This window comes from Balaenoptera musculus, chromosome 3, assembly GCF_009873245.2.
Source record: "Balaenoptera musculus isolate JJ_BM4_2016_0621 chromosome 3, mBalMus1.pri.v3, whole genome shotgun sequence".
NCBI classification, from domain to species: Eukaryota; Metazoa; Chordata; class Mammalia; order Artiodactyla; family Balaenopteridae; genus Balaenoptera; species Balaenoptera musculus.
The window spans coordinates 163,508,586-163,522,940 of record NC_045787.1 but is presented as its reverse complement, the minus strand read 5'-3'; the positions used below and the strand labels follow the sequence as shown (position 1 = coordinate 163,522,940).

Here is a 14,355-nt window from a genome sequence, read left to right as displayed (position 1 = left end):
ATTCTGCCTGGTGGCTCTACTGTGACTTATTTAGCCAGTGTCTTACCCGAATGGACGTTAGGTGCTCTCTAATCTTTCGGTAAAACTATGCCGTAGTAACTACACTTGCATATTTCTCATTTCACGTGTGTGCATTTATGTCAGAATAAATTTGTGAACACGGCATAGTTTGGGTGCAGGGGATTTACGTGCACGTGGAAATTTCATCAGTTCTGCAAAACTGCCCTCCATGGAGATTGTATGTGTTGGAGTGAAAGTGCTGTTTCACCTCTCCAACACAGTGTATTATCCAACTTTTGGCTCATCCGCACTCAAAAAGCCACCTGGCAAGCTTTGCGGTGGATGTTCCTCAAACATCAGTAGTTGTTGGTCGCTTTGCCAAGGCCTCCTGAGCGCTGGGCGCTGTGTGAGATGCCTGGTGCACAGTAGGTCTGTATCACCCTGTCCCACACTGCTGGGGGCACCTGAGATTCACTCCCTGAGCACCTCGTGCTCCCCTGTTTCTCCACTGCATTTATAACCTGTTCAGGGCTGGCCTCCCTTGGTAAATGTCAGCTCCATTAGGGGATGGGGTTGTGCCTGTTCACCGTAAATCCCCAGCTGCATCAGTAAATCTGTGCCAATGACTGTCAACGGAGTGCATCTCCAGCTATGACGTGCCCTGGAGCTCCAGCCCCTGTACCCAGGCGCCTCCCCACCTGCTCCATCTGGACGGCTTAAAGATGGCCTGTCCAGATGGCCTTATGCCCCCCAGTTTTCCCTTCTGTCTCTGTTCTCATGCAGCAGCTGAATGGACCATGGACCCTTCGGCTCCTTGACCCTCACTTGTACTCCCTCATCCTCGGTGTCCCCTTGGTGAACCCTCTCAGCTCCCTTCCCCCCAACGCTGTTCACCCTGCCATCTGATCTACACCTCCTCCCTGGCCTCCCTGCTCCCATCCTTGCCTGTGCAGTGTTTCCCACACAGCAGTTTGAAGTCTCTTTTTTACAATTAACTTATGTTAGATCTGTTCCCTGGGTTAAAACTGGCTTCCTGTTATCCATCGAGTAACGCTTTTCTCTTTAGCCCCTGCCCAATGCTCTGTCCTCATCTACCTGACTGTCCCGGTTCCTCTTTCTGTTTAAACAGGTTAGACTTGTTCCTGCCGCAGGGACTTTGCACATGTTCTGCATGACTCTTTGTGGTTATTTAAGCTTTATTGCCAAGGTCCCCACCTTATAGAGGCCCTGCCCACCCCCGACCCCTCCCCTCCAGGACCCTCCTCAAAGTCCTTCTCCGGAATTACCATAGATACTTAATTTTTTAACTCCTTAAGGCCTGTCGTCCTGATAATGCTGTGAGCTCCATGAGAGCAACAAACAGCCTTGTTAGTCTTGTTTAGTGCTGAATCCCTTCACCTGGAGTGGTCCCTGGCACACAGTAGGTGCTCAATAAGTGTGTGAAAGACCGAGTAAGGAGATTATCCCATTTGAACTTCAGACCAAGCCTGTAGGGTTGCTCTGAGGGGTCTCCCCACTTCATAGCTGAGGACACTGAGGCTCATGGGCTAAGTAGATTCCCAGGGCTGGGATGGAGACCCTGGCCCGCCTGACTCCAGTGGCTGGCTCCCACTGCTGACATGCCAGAAGCCAGCTGCGCCCCGTCAGGTTTCCTGTTTGCCGTGGCTCCCGAGACCTCTGTGGCTGCCCTCCTGTATGTAGTCTGTGTTGTGTGGCATCCTTTTCTCGGCCATCTCCTGTCTCATGATTCATGTCGGCTTCCCTTGAGGGGTGGGTACTTCTGAGGCTCCAGCTTCAAAGAAAGGGAACAGATGGGTTCCTTGTAAACAGGTGAGACCTCTCATCACCTGTCTTTTTTCTGTCTTCGCGCCCTAGGCTGCAGGCTCGCATCGCACACCGAATTCAGGAACTTGAAAACCTTCCCGGGTCCCTGGCCGGGGATTTGCGAACCAAAGCGACCATCGAGCTCAAGGCCCTGAGGCTGCTGAACTTCCAGAGGCAGGTGGGCGCAGGCGCGGGCCTTTGCTTTCGGAAGAGACTCTTTCTGCCAGCCTTGATGCTTAGATTCAAAGAGCCGCTCACTGGGTAGTTATTAAATGTACCCTGACCATTAAAGCCGCTGTGCCAGGATTTCCCTAGTAGTCCAGCGGTTAAGACTTCGCCTTACAATGCAGGGAGTGCAGGTTCGATCTCTGGTCAGGGAGCTAAGATCCCACATGCCTCTCGGCCAAAAAACCAAAACATAAAACAGAAGCAATATTGTAACAAATTCAATAAAGACTTTAAAAATGGTCCACATCAAAAAAATCTTAAAAAACAAAAGTCGCAGTGCCCAAGCACACTTGTCAGCTCACCGTCCCCCTTCCTTTCCATGTCCTGCCCAGTGGAGGGACATTGGGATGAATAAGTGTGGGCCGTCCCTAAGGTGGCAGTGGCCAGCTTGAAGCAGGGTACTTAGATGGGTCTATTTCTTTCTTTTTTTTTCTCTTTTTTTTTTAAATTTTATTTTATTTGGCCATGTTGTGCAGCATGTGGGGTCTTAGTTCCCCGACCAGGGATCAAACCCGGGTCCCCCGCATAGGGAGTGCAGAGTCTTGGCCGCTGGACCGCCAGGGAAGTCCCTAGATGGGTCTAATTTCTAAGGGTCCTTTACTTTTGAACAACCAATAAGGAAGTTTGTTTGTGGTTGAGGGAGGGCAAAGCTGGAAACCTGAAGGCCTGAGCGTAGGGCCCTCTGCTGGGTGTCCAGAAGCAGCTGTCTCCTACCCTGTGCGTGCCCCGCCCGCGGGCACCCACCACGGGTTCTCCCCACGCGCGCGTTCGTGCTCACGGGTGCTCCTGGGAGCGGCAGCCTGCTGCCTGGCTTGCGATACGGAGGTGCACGTGTTGCGTGGGTGTTACCGAGTCATGCCCGTCGCCAGTTTCTCCTCTTCCTTCCCGAAGCTGCGGCAGGAGGTGGTGGTGTGCATGAGGAGGGACACGGCCCTCGAGACGGCCCTCAACGCCAAGGCCTACAAGCGCAGTAAGCGGCAGTCCCTGCGCGAGGCCCGCATCACCGAGAAGCTGGAGAAGCAGCAGAAGATAGAGCAGGAGCGCAAGCGCCGGCAGAAGCACCAGGTGTGTCCCCGCGGCCGCAGGCTTGACCGTGTGCCTGAGTCGTCAGCTCTGCACTGTCGAGTCTTGGTTTTCCTCTCAGCACGATGTCCGAGTCTCTTTTCTGTTCATTATAAGAGTATCCTAGGCACTAAGAATACTTCAGTGGACAAAAACCAAACAGTACGGAAAGGTGGGTCATAATCAAGCGCACGTATAACACGTTGGGAGTGAATAGGGTGTAAGGAGACATGAAGCGGGGATAGGGAGTGATGGAGGAGCCCTTTACAGAGGACGGTCAGTCGGGGACGGTCTCCCTGAGGATGTGAGGTCTGAGCAGAGCCCCGAGGGAGGAGCTACACCGATGTGTGGACGAGGCTCTTTGCAGACAGAGGGGACTGTGCCCCAGTGTTCTGTGAAAAACAGTGACCCAGTATAGTCAGAGTGGGGTGAGCGAGGGGGAGGGTGGGAGGAGGTGAGAATGGGGAGGTGATGGGCAGAGCATGCAGGGCCCTGTGGGCCGGGAGGATGACTTGGGCTTGTGCTCTGAGTGAGGTGGGAGCCACGGAGGGTCCTCAGTCCATGATCTGACTGAGGTTGTTACAAGATCCGTCAAGGAGACCAAAATCTCTACTCAAGTAGGATTTGGGGTGATTCTGTTTGTTCATTCATTTATATTTTCTAAAGTTTGCCTCCAAACAGTGTCTGTTACTGGCATAGTTTAAAATAACAGAGAAGTCAATATTCAGTTTTAACTACTGTTAATATCTTGGTATATCATTCTGACCTTTTTTGTCTATATACATACAGTAATCAAAAGTTAAACAGCTGCCTTTAAAAATATATATATGCACATTGAGCTGTTTAAAGTATTATTGAAGCATGATCTTAACGTATGTGTTGTCCGTCTCAGTGTGCCCAGCATTCAGTGATTTATGAAACTGTTTCCTTGTTTGGGGACACACAGCGTACTCTCAGCTTTCCAGTGTTAAAAGTAATACTGGGATAGGCATCCTTGTCCTTGGGTTTTTGGGCCAATCTCTGCTATTTTCCTTAAAATAAATCCCTAGCAGTGAATGATTTGGTGGGAGGGCGGGCGCATCTTGCAGCGGGTGGCAGACACTGCCAGGTTGTCTCTGCCAGGGCATTTGCCCCGTCTGCTACGCATTGAGGTGGGGGGGGGGGTCCCTTTTCACCACACAGTCCACGCAGAGAATGTTGGGCCTCATAGGCAGACAGTGTCTCGGTATCGTTTTGGTTGCGTCCCCTTGGTTTTCACCAAGCCCCCTTTAAAGTTTCGTCTCACTCGGGGTGACACCACGGCAACTCCTGTCCCATAGTCAGTCTGCTCTTCTGTGTGCGTCCTGCAGGAATACCTCAACAGCATTCTTCAGCACGCCAAGGATTTCAAAGAATATCACAGGTCGGTCACAGGCAAAATCCAGAAACTCACGAAGGCGGTGGCCACATACCACGCCAACACCGAGCGGGAACAGAAGAAGGAGAATGAAAGGATCGAGAAGGAGAGAATGCGGAGGCTCATGGTACAGTTGGCCATCATGACCCGGGTCCCTTCACGCGGGTGCTGGGTGTCGCAGGCATGGGGGCAGATCAACCGCCCAGGGTTATGCCGGGGCATTTTGGTGCTCAGAGTTAGCGGCAGGACAGAGAAAGAAGGGGCTTGGGTTTGGGAGTCTGAAAGACCTGACTCCAGACCTTTGCCCGGTCACTGACCATTGGCGACTGCGTGACCTCAGCTGGTTAGCTGGCTGCTCTGTGCTCTCTGGAAGGTGGAGGTGGCACCCCTCCTGGTGGAGGAGCCGCCGACGGTGTGAGCCCGACCTCCCACCCCGCCCTTCGCGTCTGACCATGTATTATTCGTGGAGGGTTCTCTGACCAGGCCGATATTGAAAGGCATTGCTGAGTGGACGGGGCCACGTTAGTACGAAGGAGAGTCCCTGCCCTGGTGGGGCTCGTGCTGGCCCTAGAGAGACAGATGCCCAAGTGAGACAGACAAGATAGTTTGGGGTGGTGAAAAGCGCACTGAGGAGAACAAAGCAGGGCCAGGGAGTGGGGATTGACTGGGTGTTACAGGCAGGGTGGGTGTGACCCACGAATGCGGAGATCAGGGGAAGCACCTCCCAGCAAAGAGGAGCTGAGGGCAAAGGCCTGAGGCGGAAGAAGCCGTGTGTGAGGCTCAGCCAGCGGCCGCTGGAACGGCGTGGCCTGGGGCAGAGTGAGGTTGGAGTCCCGGAGGCAGCCATGCGGGGCCTTGCAGGCCACGGGGAGGGCTTTGGATTTAATTCTGGCCACGACGGGGAGCCGAGAGAGGCTGTAAGCTGGGATGCGGGTGGGGGGCGACATGATCCGATGTGTTCTCAGAAAGCCGGGGCAGGCAGTCTGTGGGAGAGCAGTGGCTCGGACATGGTGGAGAGAAGGGTTGGGATTTGGGTGTGTTTGTGGACATAGGGGACAGAGCTTTTAAATGGCCCCTGGCAGGACCATGTCTGTCCAGCAGGTCCCCAAGGAGCCTGGCCCGGGGTGGGAACTGGGGAAGTTCTGAAGGGGAGTCAGTAGTTATGTGAAAGGTGTGAATATAGCGCAGCCCTGGGTGTGAGCTCAGCGCTCCCTACATGTGGGTCTGGCTGCTGGTTAACAGCAGCCCCGCAGGCTTCTTGAGTCTGGTTTGCCCGCCCTGGGTGCTGGTGGACGAGCGTGTCACGGGCACACGCCATAACCGCGCGCTTCTGCAGGCCGAGGACGAGGAAGGGTACCGCAAGCTCATCGACCAGAAGAAGGACAAGCGCCTGGCCTACCTCCTGCAGCAGACGGACGAGTACGTGGCTAACCTCACGGAGCTGGTGCGGCAGCACAAGGCCGCCCAGGTCGCCAAGGAGAAGAAGAAGAAGAAGAAAAAGAAGGTGCGCCCCTCGGTGGGACTGGCGCGGCTGTGTGTGCGCGTGTGCCTCGGCCTCCCCGGTCGGGGGGTGACTGTGTCTGTCTTTCCTAACAGAAGGCAGAAAACGCTGAAGGACAGACACCTGCAATCGGACCCGATGGCGAGGTGAGGAACCAGGGGTTTCTTCTGTGGAAATGCCAGCCCAGCCCCGGAGGTTAGGTCTATTTCATCCTTAAAAAAAATTTTTTTTTCCTTCGAAATTATAAAAGTATATGACAATGGTAAAAATCCACATAGGTCCCCTGCCACACTCCACCCTTCCTCACTCCCACTGCCCAGAGAGAACATTGTTTACTATTGGGTGCGTTTTCCTTCCAGAGCTTTTTCTATGCACGTGCTGTTATTTATTTCTCAGTTTTCACTTTAAAGTTTCAGGCTCACAGGAGAGGTGTAAGAACAGTGCAGAGAGTTCCTGCATACTCTTCACCCAGATTCCCACTTTTCACGTGTCATTAATTTTTCCTAAACCATTTGAGGGTCAGATGCACACGTGAGGGCTTTTTACCCCTCTGTGTGTTTCAATGTGTACATCCTAAAAGCAAGGCTGTTCTTTTCCACAACCGTACAATGACCAAAACCAGGAAATGAACATTGACGCAATACTGTGATCTAATTCACAGCTCTTGTTAAGGTTTCACGGTTGACCCTCCAGTGTCCTTCACAGCAACAGAAAACCCCGAAGTGACGCCGGGTCCTTCTCCGTGCGTCATATCAGGAGTGTGTGGCGTAGATTTCTTCCCCCACTGGTGATACTGACCTTGAGCCTTTGGTGGCCGCCAAGCTGTCTCCAGCTGTAAAGATTAAGTACCTTGTGCGGAGGTACTCAGACTATGTAAAGATAACGTGATTCCTCAAACTTTCATCGGCTGTTTCAGCATCTGTTGTCTTTGCCTGTATCAGTTTTTGCCATAATGGTTACAAAATGGTGATGTTTTTTCCCCCGTCTTTTCTTCTGCATTTATTAGTTGACTTTCTGCAGGAAGGAAAAGCCTTCCCTTCTTTTTTATTTGGCTTGTTCATAGTTTGGCAACCCTTGGTACTGACTCATGGATTCTTATTTAGTTTAATGGATTTACTTAGTTTAATCCTGCACTGTTATTATGTACTTTGATGCTCAAATTGTTTCATTTTGGGCCAGTAGGAGCCCCTTCACATTGGCTCCTGCCTGCTTTTGATGTGTCCCCGTCGTTCTTTGAGGGGTTTCTGACTTCCTTGCACGTGAAAATGGCCCAGGCTCATCTTCTGCTTTCTCTGGCCGAGTCCTGGACTCGGTCATTTCTCTAAGGAGCCCTGATTCCTTTAATCAGAGAAGAATATTTGGAAACCATCATCTAGATGTGTTCGTTGCTACTGAGTTGTCATTGCTTCTGGGCCCTCTCAGTGGACAGATCTAGGAAACAGATGTGTGTATGCACACACATCCGCTTTGCTAGTTATATATATTAAAAATACTGAGGTCACACTGATACTTCCAATTCTAATCCAGTACCACGGGGTTCATTCTCTCCTTTTCCCTGTCCACGTTATAATAGCCCAAAACCTGACACCCGTCTGCCACGAGATAGGCCCTCATTTCCTCAGTCCTAGACCGTGCAGGAAGTACATTCAGAATGGCTAACATGTACCCCTCTGCAAAAGAAACCTCCTAGCTAGGGGCTTCCCTGGTGGCGCAGTGGTTAAGAATCCGCCTGCCAGTGCAGGGGACACGGGTTCGAGCCGTGGTCCGGGAAGATCCCACATGCTGCAGAGCAACTAAGCCCGTGCACCACAACTACTGAGCCTGCGCTCTAGAGCCCTCGAGCCACAACTGCTGAGGCTACATGCCACAACTACGGAAGCCCACGCACCTAGAGCCCATGCTCCGCAACAAGAGAAGCCACTACAGTGAGAAGCCCGCACACTGCAACGAAGAGTAGCCCCTGCTCCCTGCAACTAGAGGAGGCATGCACGCAGCAGTGAAGACCCAATGCAGCCAAAAATAAATCAATAAAATAAATAAATTTATAAAAAAATAAAAGGAAAGAAACCTCCTAGCTAGAGGTCAGTGTTGGTCTGAAGTTGAAAGTACATGCTCCAGATACTGCATTCAGAAGATTAGTTCTCCCCTTGTGCCCCCGTTAGTGAGGCTCCCCCCAACCCTTGTTGGTTTTATTTATTTACTCCTCATTTCTTTATTTAGTGTGTGAAATACTAGCCTGGTTCCAAAAGTCAGAACCATGCAGTGAGGCCCACTCAGGGGTTGCTGTCCCCACACACACGTCTTTGCCACAACACTCCTGTCCGCCTCCTCTCGGTTAACACACTAGTGTGAAAGAAGGCTGCACAGTGAGGTGTAAATGCAAGGTGTGGCCTTTACCACCTCCTCCAGCCCCTCCTCAGTCCCCCTTCCCAGAGAGAAACCTGAGTAACCTTCGGTGTGTTTGCTCTGGGACCTTTTCCGTACCTGTGCCTCCAGGTGGTTTTCTTTTTCCCGCCTGGTATCTTAGTCTTTCCAAGTTAGCTCACGTACACTTACCTGACTCTTTCTAATGCCACCGTATTAGAGAGGTGGCTAGTGCTTGCTTCTCTGAATTATAAATGTAATACTTCTAGGAAAAAAATGATAATGATAACATGAAATGTAAATGTAATGATAACATGAAAAGTAGAAGCCCCCATGGTGCCTGTTCTCTCACAAGCATGCATGTTGATCCCTAGTTGATGTCTCTCTCTTTATCTTTCCAGAAACCTTTATGCTTATATTCTCTTTGTTTTGTTTTGGGACCATTTGGGTCAGTCTACACATAGCAAGACTTTTCCTTCTTAGCAGGTATCTTGGACCACTTTCCATATCAAGCCATTAGTTCTTTCATTTTAGTGTATTGATGTACTAGGATCTCTTTCATCATTCAGATTGATAGCTATCTAAGTTGCTTCCCATCTGTAGCTGTTAGATCCTGCACTGAGCAGCTCTGATGGACCACCCTATATCCCCTCCCCTATGGGTGGCTATTTCCATTGTTTCCTTTCTTTCTATACCACACATTGTTGTAATGAGCCCCCTTGTACATTACCTTTTGATGCTCTCTTAGCTGGGCTGCCATAACAAAACACCATAGCCTGTGTGGCTTTTTTTTTTTTTTTTTTTTTGACCACATGGCACACGGGATCTTAATTCCCCGACCGGCAATTGAACCCGCACCCCCTGCAGTGGAAGTGCAGAGTCTTAACCACTGGACCTCCAGGGAAGTCCCTTTTGTTTTTTTTTGTTACTGTTTTTGTTTTTTTTTTCGGTAGCCTGCGTGGCTTAAACGGCAGAAATATACGTTCTTATAGTTCTGGAGGCTGGAAATCGGAGATCAAGGAGCAGCAAGGTTGGTTCCTGGTGAGGACTCTCTTCCCGGCTTGTAGACTGCTGCCTTCTGGCTGTGTCCTCACGTGGGGGGAGAGAGAGCAAGCTCTGGTGTTTCTTCTTATAGGGGCACTAATGCCATCCTGAGGGCCCCACCCATATGACCTAATTTAACCCTAATTACCCCCCAAGGGCCCCATCTCCAAATACAGTGACACTGGAGAGCTGGGGCTTGAGCATATGAATTTTGGAGGGGACACAGTCCAGTCTGTAGCAGATGGCACGCTTTTTCCTCTTGACCTGATTCCCAGAAATGAATGACTATAGTGATTAACTCAAATAATATTCTTATTTCACATGATTTTATTTGAAACGTTGTTGAATTTTTTTTTTTTTAATTTTTATCTATTTATTTATTTATGGCTGTGTTGGGTCTTCGTTTCTGTGCGAGGGCTTTCTCTAGTTGCGACAAGCGGGGGCCACTCTTCATCGCGGTGCGCGGGCCTCTCACTGTCGCGGCCTCTCTTGTTGTGGAGCACAGGCTCCAGACGCGCAGTCTCAGCAATTGTGGCTCACGGGCCTAGTCGCTCTGCAGCATGTGGGATCTTCCCAGACCAGGGCTCGAACCCGTGTCCCCTGCATTGGCAGGCAGATTCTCAACCCCTGCGCCACCAGGGAAGCCCACTGTTGAATTTTTTAAGAGAAATGTGGGCTGGCATTTTACTACAGTGCAAAGGCTTCACACGGCCATTTGTGGCTTTCAAGGGGGAGGTCACATCACAGGAAAGCGTGACTCGGGGAATTCTGCTGGGGAGTCACTGCAGCTGCTCGTCCTGCTCAGTAACAGGAGCCATCACTTGATGATGGCTGCTGATCGTCCTTGTTCTCACCCAGTGGTTCACAGCCTTGGCTGGACATCAGAATCAGCTGGGGAGCTTTTGAAACCCAGAGAGGCCCAAGCCTCACCCCAGAGCAGTTCTGTCAGGATTCTGGGGGTGGGGAGGTCCCGGCATCAGCACCGTAACCGCTCTCAGGAAGGACTCAGGGGTGCAAGTCACCGATTGAGGCAGCCTGCAGAGCTCATGCGTGGGGCGGGGGTTGCTGTTCCCCTCCGTGGTGGGCCACTTTAAGGGTGAGATTTTAACCTGCATGGAGACTAATCTCTGCTGTGGGTCAGTGTTGATGCGGGGAGGCGTGGGAGGTATAAGTTCCTGGTAGATGCAAACAAAGGTTTCCATCCTCATCCTCGTCCTGAAGGTTTTCACCAGGAAAAGTGAAGGAACTGATGAAGGGGTAAACTTCATCCCAAGTTGATATCTCAGGAAATCGAGGAATTCCATATTTGTTGCTACAAGGAAGTTTTATTTTTCAAATATTCTAGTTAGCTGTTTAACAGAAAAGAATGAGGACCCTTGTTGCAGTCTACAGTACAATATAAATTGAATAACTCAAGGGCCAGAAGAATGGGAATAGCGTAGTCACTTGGGTAAAAAAGGAAGGAGTACGTAAGTCCGTGTTCCTTATGTGTGGAATTGATCTGGGAGAACACAGGAGAAAATGATACCTGTGGCGCCTGTGAAGAGAAACCGTCGGGCAGGGGGATAGGGAGGGAGAGTCCACACTCTATACTCTTGAATTTGAACTATATGTTACCTATTTGAAAATTAAAACGTGGATATCAGTTACTTCCAAGAAGCAACTGTCATCAATGGGTTATATATATATTTTTACTGAATTGTTAATATGCAGTTAACCCATCTCCACAACCACTGGTCACATTGGTGTGCCGTTTTCTGGGCGTGGAGTTGGGAGGGCACTTCCCCAGTTGGCCATGGTTAGCGGGGCACCCAAGGTATAGACTGTACGGAACCTCAAGTCACACGTGTGACTCTTTTTCAGCCTCTGGATGAGACCAGCCAAATGAGCGACCTTCCGGTGAAAGTGATCCACGTGGAGAGTGGGAAGATCCTCACGGGCACAGACGCACCCAAAGCAGGCCAGCTGGAGGCCTGGCTGGAAATGAACCCGGGGTGAGTGGGGCTTCGTGTTCCGGAGGCAGCCAGGATCCTGAGTCAACGGTCGGCCTCATTCCAGGGGAGCTGGCAGCTGGGGGTGATCCTGCTTACATTTGGAAACAGGCCAATTTGCTAAGGAAAGTGAATCATGCTGGTTCTGGGGAGATTTATATTAAAATGCTGGGTTTTTGTTTTTAGGTATGAAGTAGCTCCAAGATCTGATAGTGAAGAGAGTGGCTCAGAAGAAGAGGAGGAGGTAAGAGTTCATTTCCTGGCTGTCGAGGCCCACAGTGCTGTGTGGTGTGACCTCTACCCACAGGAGGCACAGTGATCCTCTCCCGCTCCAGCCAGGCATCGAATCGGGCAGGAGATAGGCACACGGGCAGGGGGCAAGGCTGAAAGTTGGTGCTTTAGAGCTGCACTGTCCAGTACCGTAGCCTCTAGCCACACGTGACTGTTTCCACTTTCACTTAATTAAGTAAAATGTAAATGTCCTCACTCATGTGTCCTCAGTCGTACGGGCCACATTTCAGGCGCCCAAACAGCTCTCCCTTCCAAAAAATATTGGTATGAAGTAGTGAGCGTGAAATCATATACATGTTGGCCCCTTGTAATCTGTTCTTTGGCAGTGTTACAGATGGTTGCATTTATTGTGTATGTTCTCTAAATCATTTAATTATGCCACGTTATGGTGATTTTTGGATGTTTGCTGGTTGACAAAGCTCTGATGAGAGCCTTGTTCCTCTGTCTGTCCTGGGTGGCCTCCTCGGGAAGGGTGACTCAGAGGGAGCCCGGGGCTGCAGTGTCCGAAAGCAGGGCTCGTTTTCCACAGTTAGCATCCAGAAGGGTGCTGTCCTGCACTCCCCCTTCAGCTGGGGTAAGAGTGTCTTACAAGGCTTTTAAAAAGCTTTTGCCACCTCCATAAGATTTTAAAAAGGGAATTTTAATGGGCAGATATTTGCTTATGAAGGTTGAACATTTTTTCAGGTGTTACTATTTAGATTTCTTCTGTGAATGGTTTGCTTCATTTGCCCATTTCTAATCAGTTGTGTTTTTTAACTGGATTTTTAAGTGTTCTTTATGTATTTACCCCAGCCTGAAATCAGCTAGGTGTTTACCTATATCTTTCTTGTGGTTTTTCCTCTTAGCTCTTCAGGTCATTTGGAATTTATTTTGTGTAGGGCTTGAGATGGAGCCCTTTTTTCCCCTCCCCAGTAGTAGCGTTAAGCCAGTTGGTATACTGTTAGTCCATCCCTTCCCCACTGATCTGTGATATTTTAAAAAACTAATATTAAAGACACACTGGTGTCTTTTTAGGGTCACATGTTCAGTTTCTTTTTTCTTTTATAATTTATTTTTCTGGGTTTTATTTTATTTAATTTATTTTTTTAAATTGAGGTATAGTTGATGTACTGTTCAGGTTCTTTTAAAGTTCTAATAATTCTTAGACCAGTAACATTTTGTTGTAATTTTTTAAACAGCTTTATGGAGATATAATTTACATATGTAAAATGCACCCACAGTAAGAGTACAATTCAGTGATTTTTTAGTGAATTTATAGAGTTGTGCAATCATTACTCTACACCAGCTTTAGAATGTTTCTGTCACCCCAAATGACATTTCACCCATTTACAGTTTGTTCTCGCTACCTCCTCCAGCCCCAGGAAACCACTGGTCTGCTCTGTCTCTATAGATTTGCCATTTCCGGAATTTCACATAAATGGAATTATACAACATGTAGTATCTTGTGTCTGGCTTATTTTACGTGGCATGTTTTTGATTTTCATCCATGTTGTCTGTACATCAAAAGTTTGCTTTACATTGCTAATTATTAGAGAAATGCAAATCAAAACTACAATGAGGTACCACCTCACACCGGTCAGAATGGCCGTCATTAAAAAGTCTACAAATAACAAATGCTGGAGAGGGTGTGGAGAGAAGGGAACCCTCCCATGCTGCTGGTGGATGTAAACTGGTACAGCCACTGTGGAGAATAGTATGGAGTTTCCTCAAAAAACTAAAAACAGAGTTGCCATATGATCCAGCAATCCCACTCCTGGGCATTTATCTGGACAAAACTATAATTCAAAAAGATACGTGCACCCCTATGTTCATGACAGCACTATTTGGCAGCAAGGTCCTACACTTAGGGAACTATATTTAATACCCTGTGATAAACCATAATGGAAAAGCAAAAAAAAGAAGATATCCTATGCTTTAAAGCTGTAGATTTAACCCTTATGTGCATATTTCCAAACCTATCAAACTCAACTTATCAAAATTTATGATTAGATATGTACATTTTACTCTAAGTAATTTCTATCTCAATTAAAAAATATTTTAAAAATAAATGTGGAGAAACCATTAATAAAAGTTAAGGTCTTAAAAGTTTGTTTTATTCCTGAGTCATGTTCCATTGTATAGATATACCACACTTTGTTTATCCATACACCAATTGGTGGGCATTTGTGTTTTTTTCCATTTTCTGCTATTATGAATAACATTGCTGTGAACGTTCACATACATGTCCTTGTGTGGACATACGTTTTCATTTCTCTTGGGTAGATACTTAGGAGTGGCATTGCTGGGTCATATCGTAAGTTTATGTTTAACTTTTTAAGGAATTGACAAACTGTTGCCTGAAGTAGTTGTACCTTTTCACAGGTTCCAGTTTCTCCATATCCTTGTCAATGCTTGGCGTTATCGGTTCTTTACATTATAGCCATCCTTGTGGGTGTGTAGTGGTATCTTGTGGTTTTACTTTGCATTTTCCTAGTAAATAATGATGTTGAGCATCTTTTCGAATGTTTATGCACCATTCAAATATCTTCTTTGGTGAAAATCTGTTGAAATCTTTTGCCCATTTTTAATTCGGTTGTTTGTTACCTCATCACTGAGTCGTAAGAATTCTTTATATATTCTTGATACGTGTCCCTGATCAGATATATAGCTTGCAA

General features: G+C 48.5%; 1 protein-coding gene across 12 annotated transcripts in view; it reads left to right on the top strand.

The window, feature by feature from the left end:
* The window catches only part of SMARCA4 (SWI/SNF related, matrix associated, actin dependent regulator of chromatin, subfamily a, member 4), an 86,129-nt gene that overhangs the window by 20,343 nt on the left and 51,431 nt on the right, over positions 1 to 14,355 (top strand). For all 12 annotated transcript variants that reach the window (XM_036845604.1, XM_036845598.1, XM_036845597.1 and 9 more), the window contains 7 exons: positions 1,876 to 2,002; positions 2,944 to 3,117; positions 4,464 to 4,637; positions 5,847 to 6,014; positions 6,107 to 6,157; positions 11,283 to 11,413; positions 11,597 to 11,654. In XM_036845604.1, the coding sequence (XP_036701499.1) occupies positions 1,876 to 2,002; positions 2,944 to 3,117; positions 4,464 to 4,637; positions 5,847 to 6,014; positions 6,107 to 6,157; positions 11,283 to 11,413; positions 11,597 to 11,654 (883 nt within the window). The remainder of the gene's footprint in view (positions 1 to 1,875; positions 2,003 to 2,943; positions 3,118 to 4,463; positions 4,638 to 5,846; positions 6,015 to 6,106; positions 6,158 to 11,282; positions 11,414 to 11,596; positions 11,655 to 14,355) is intronic.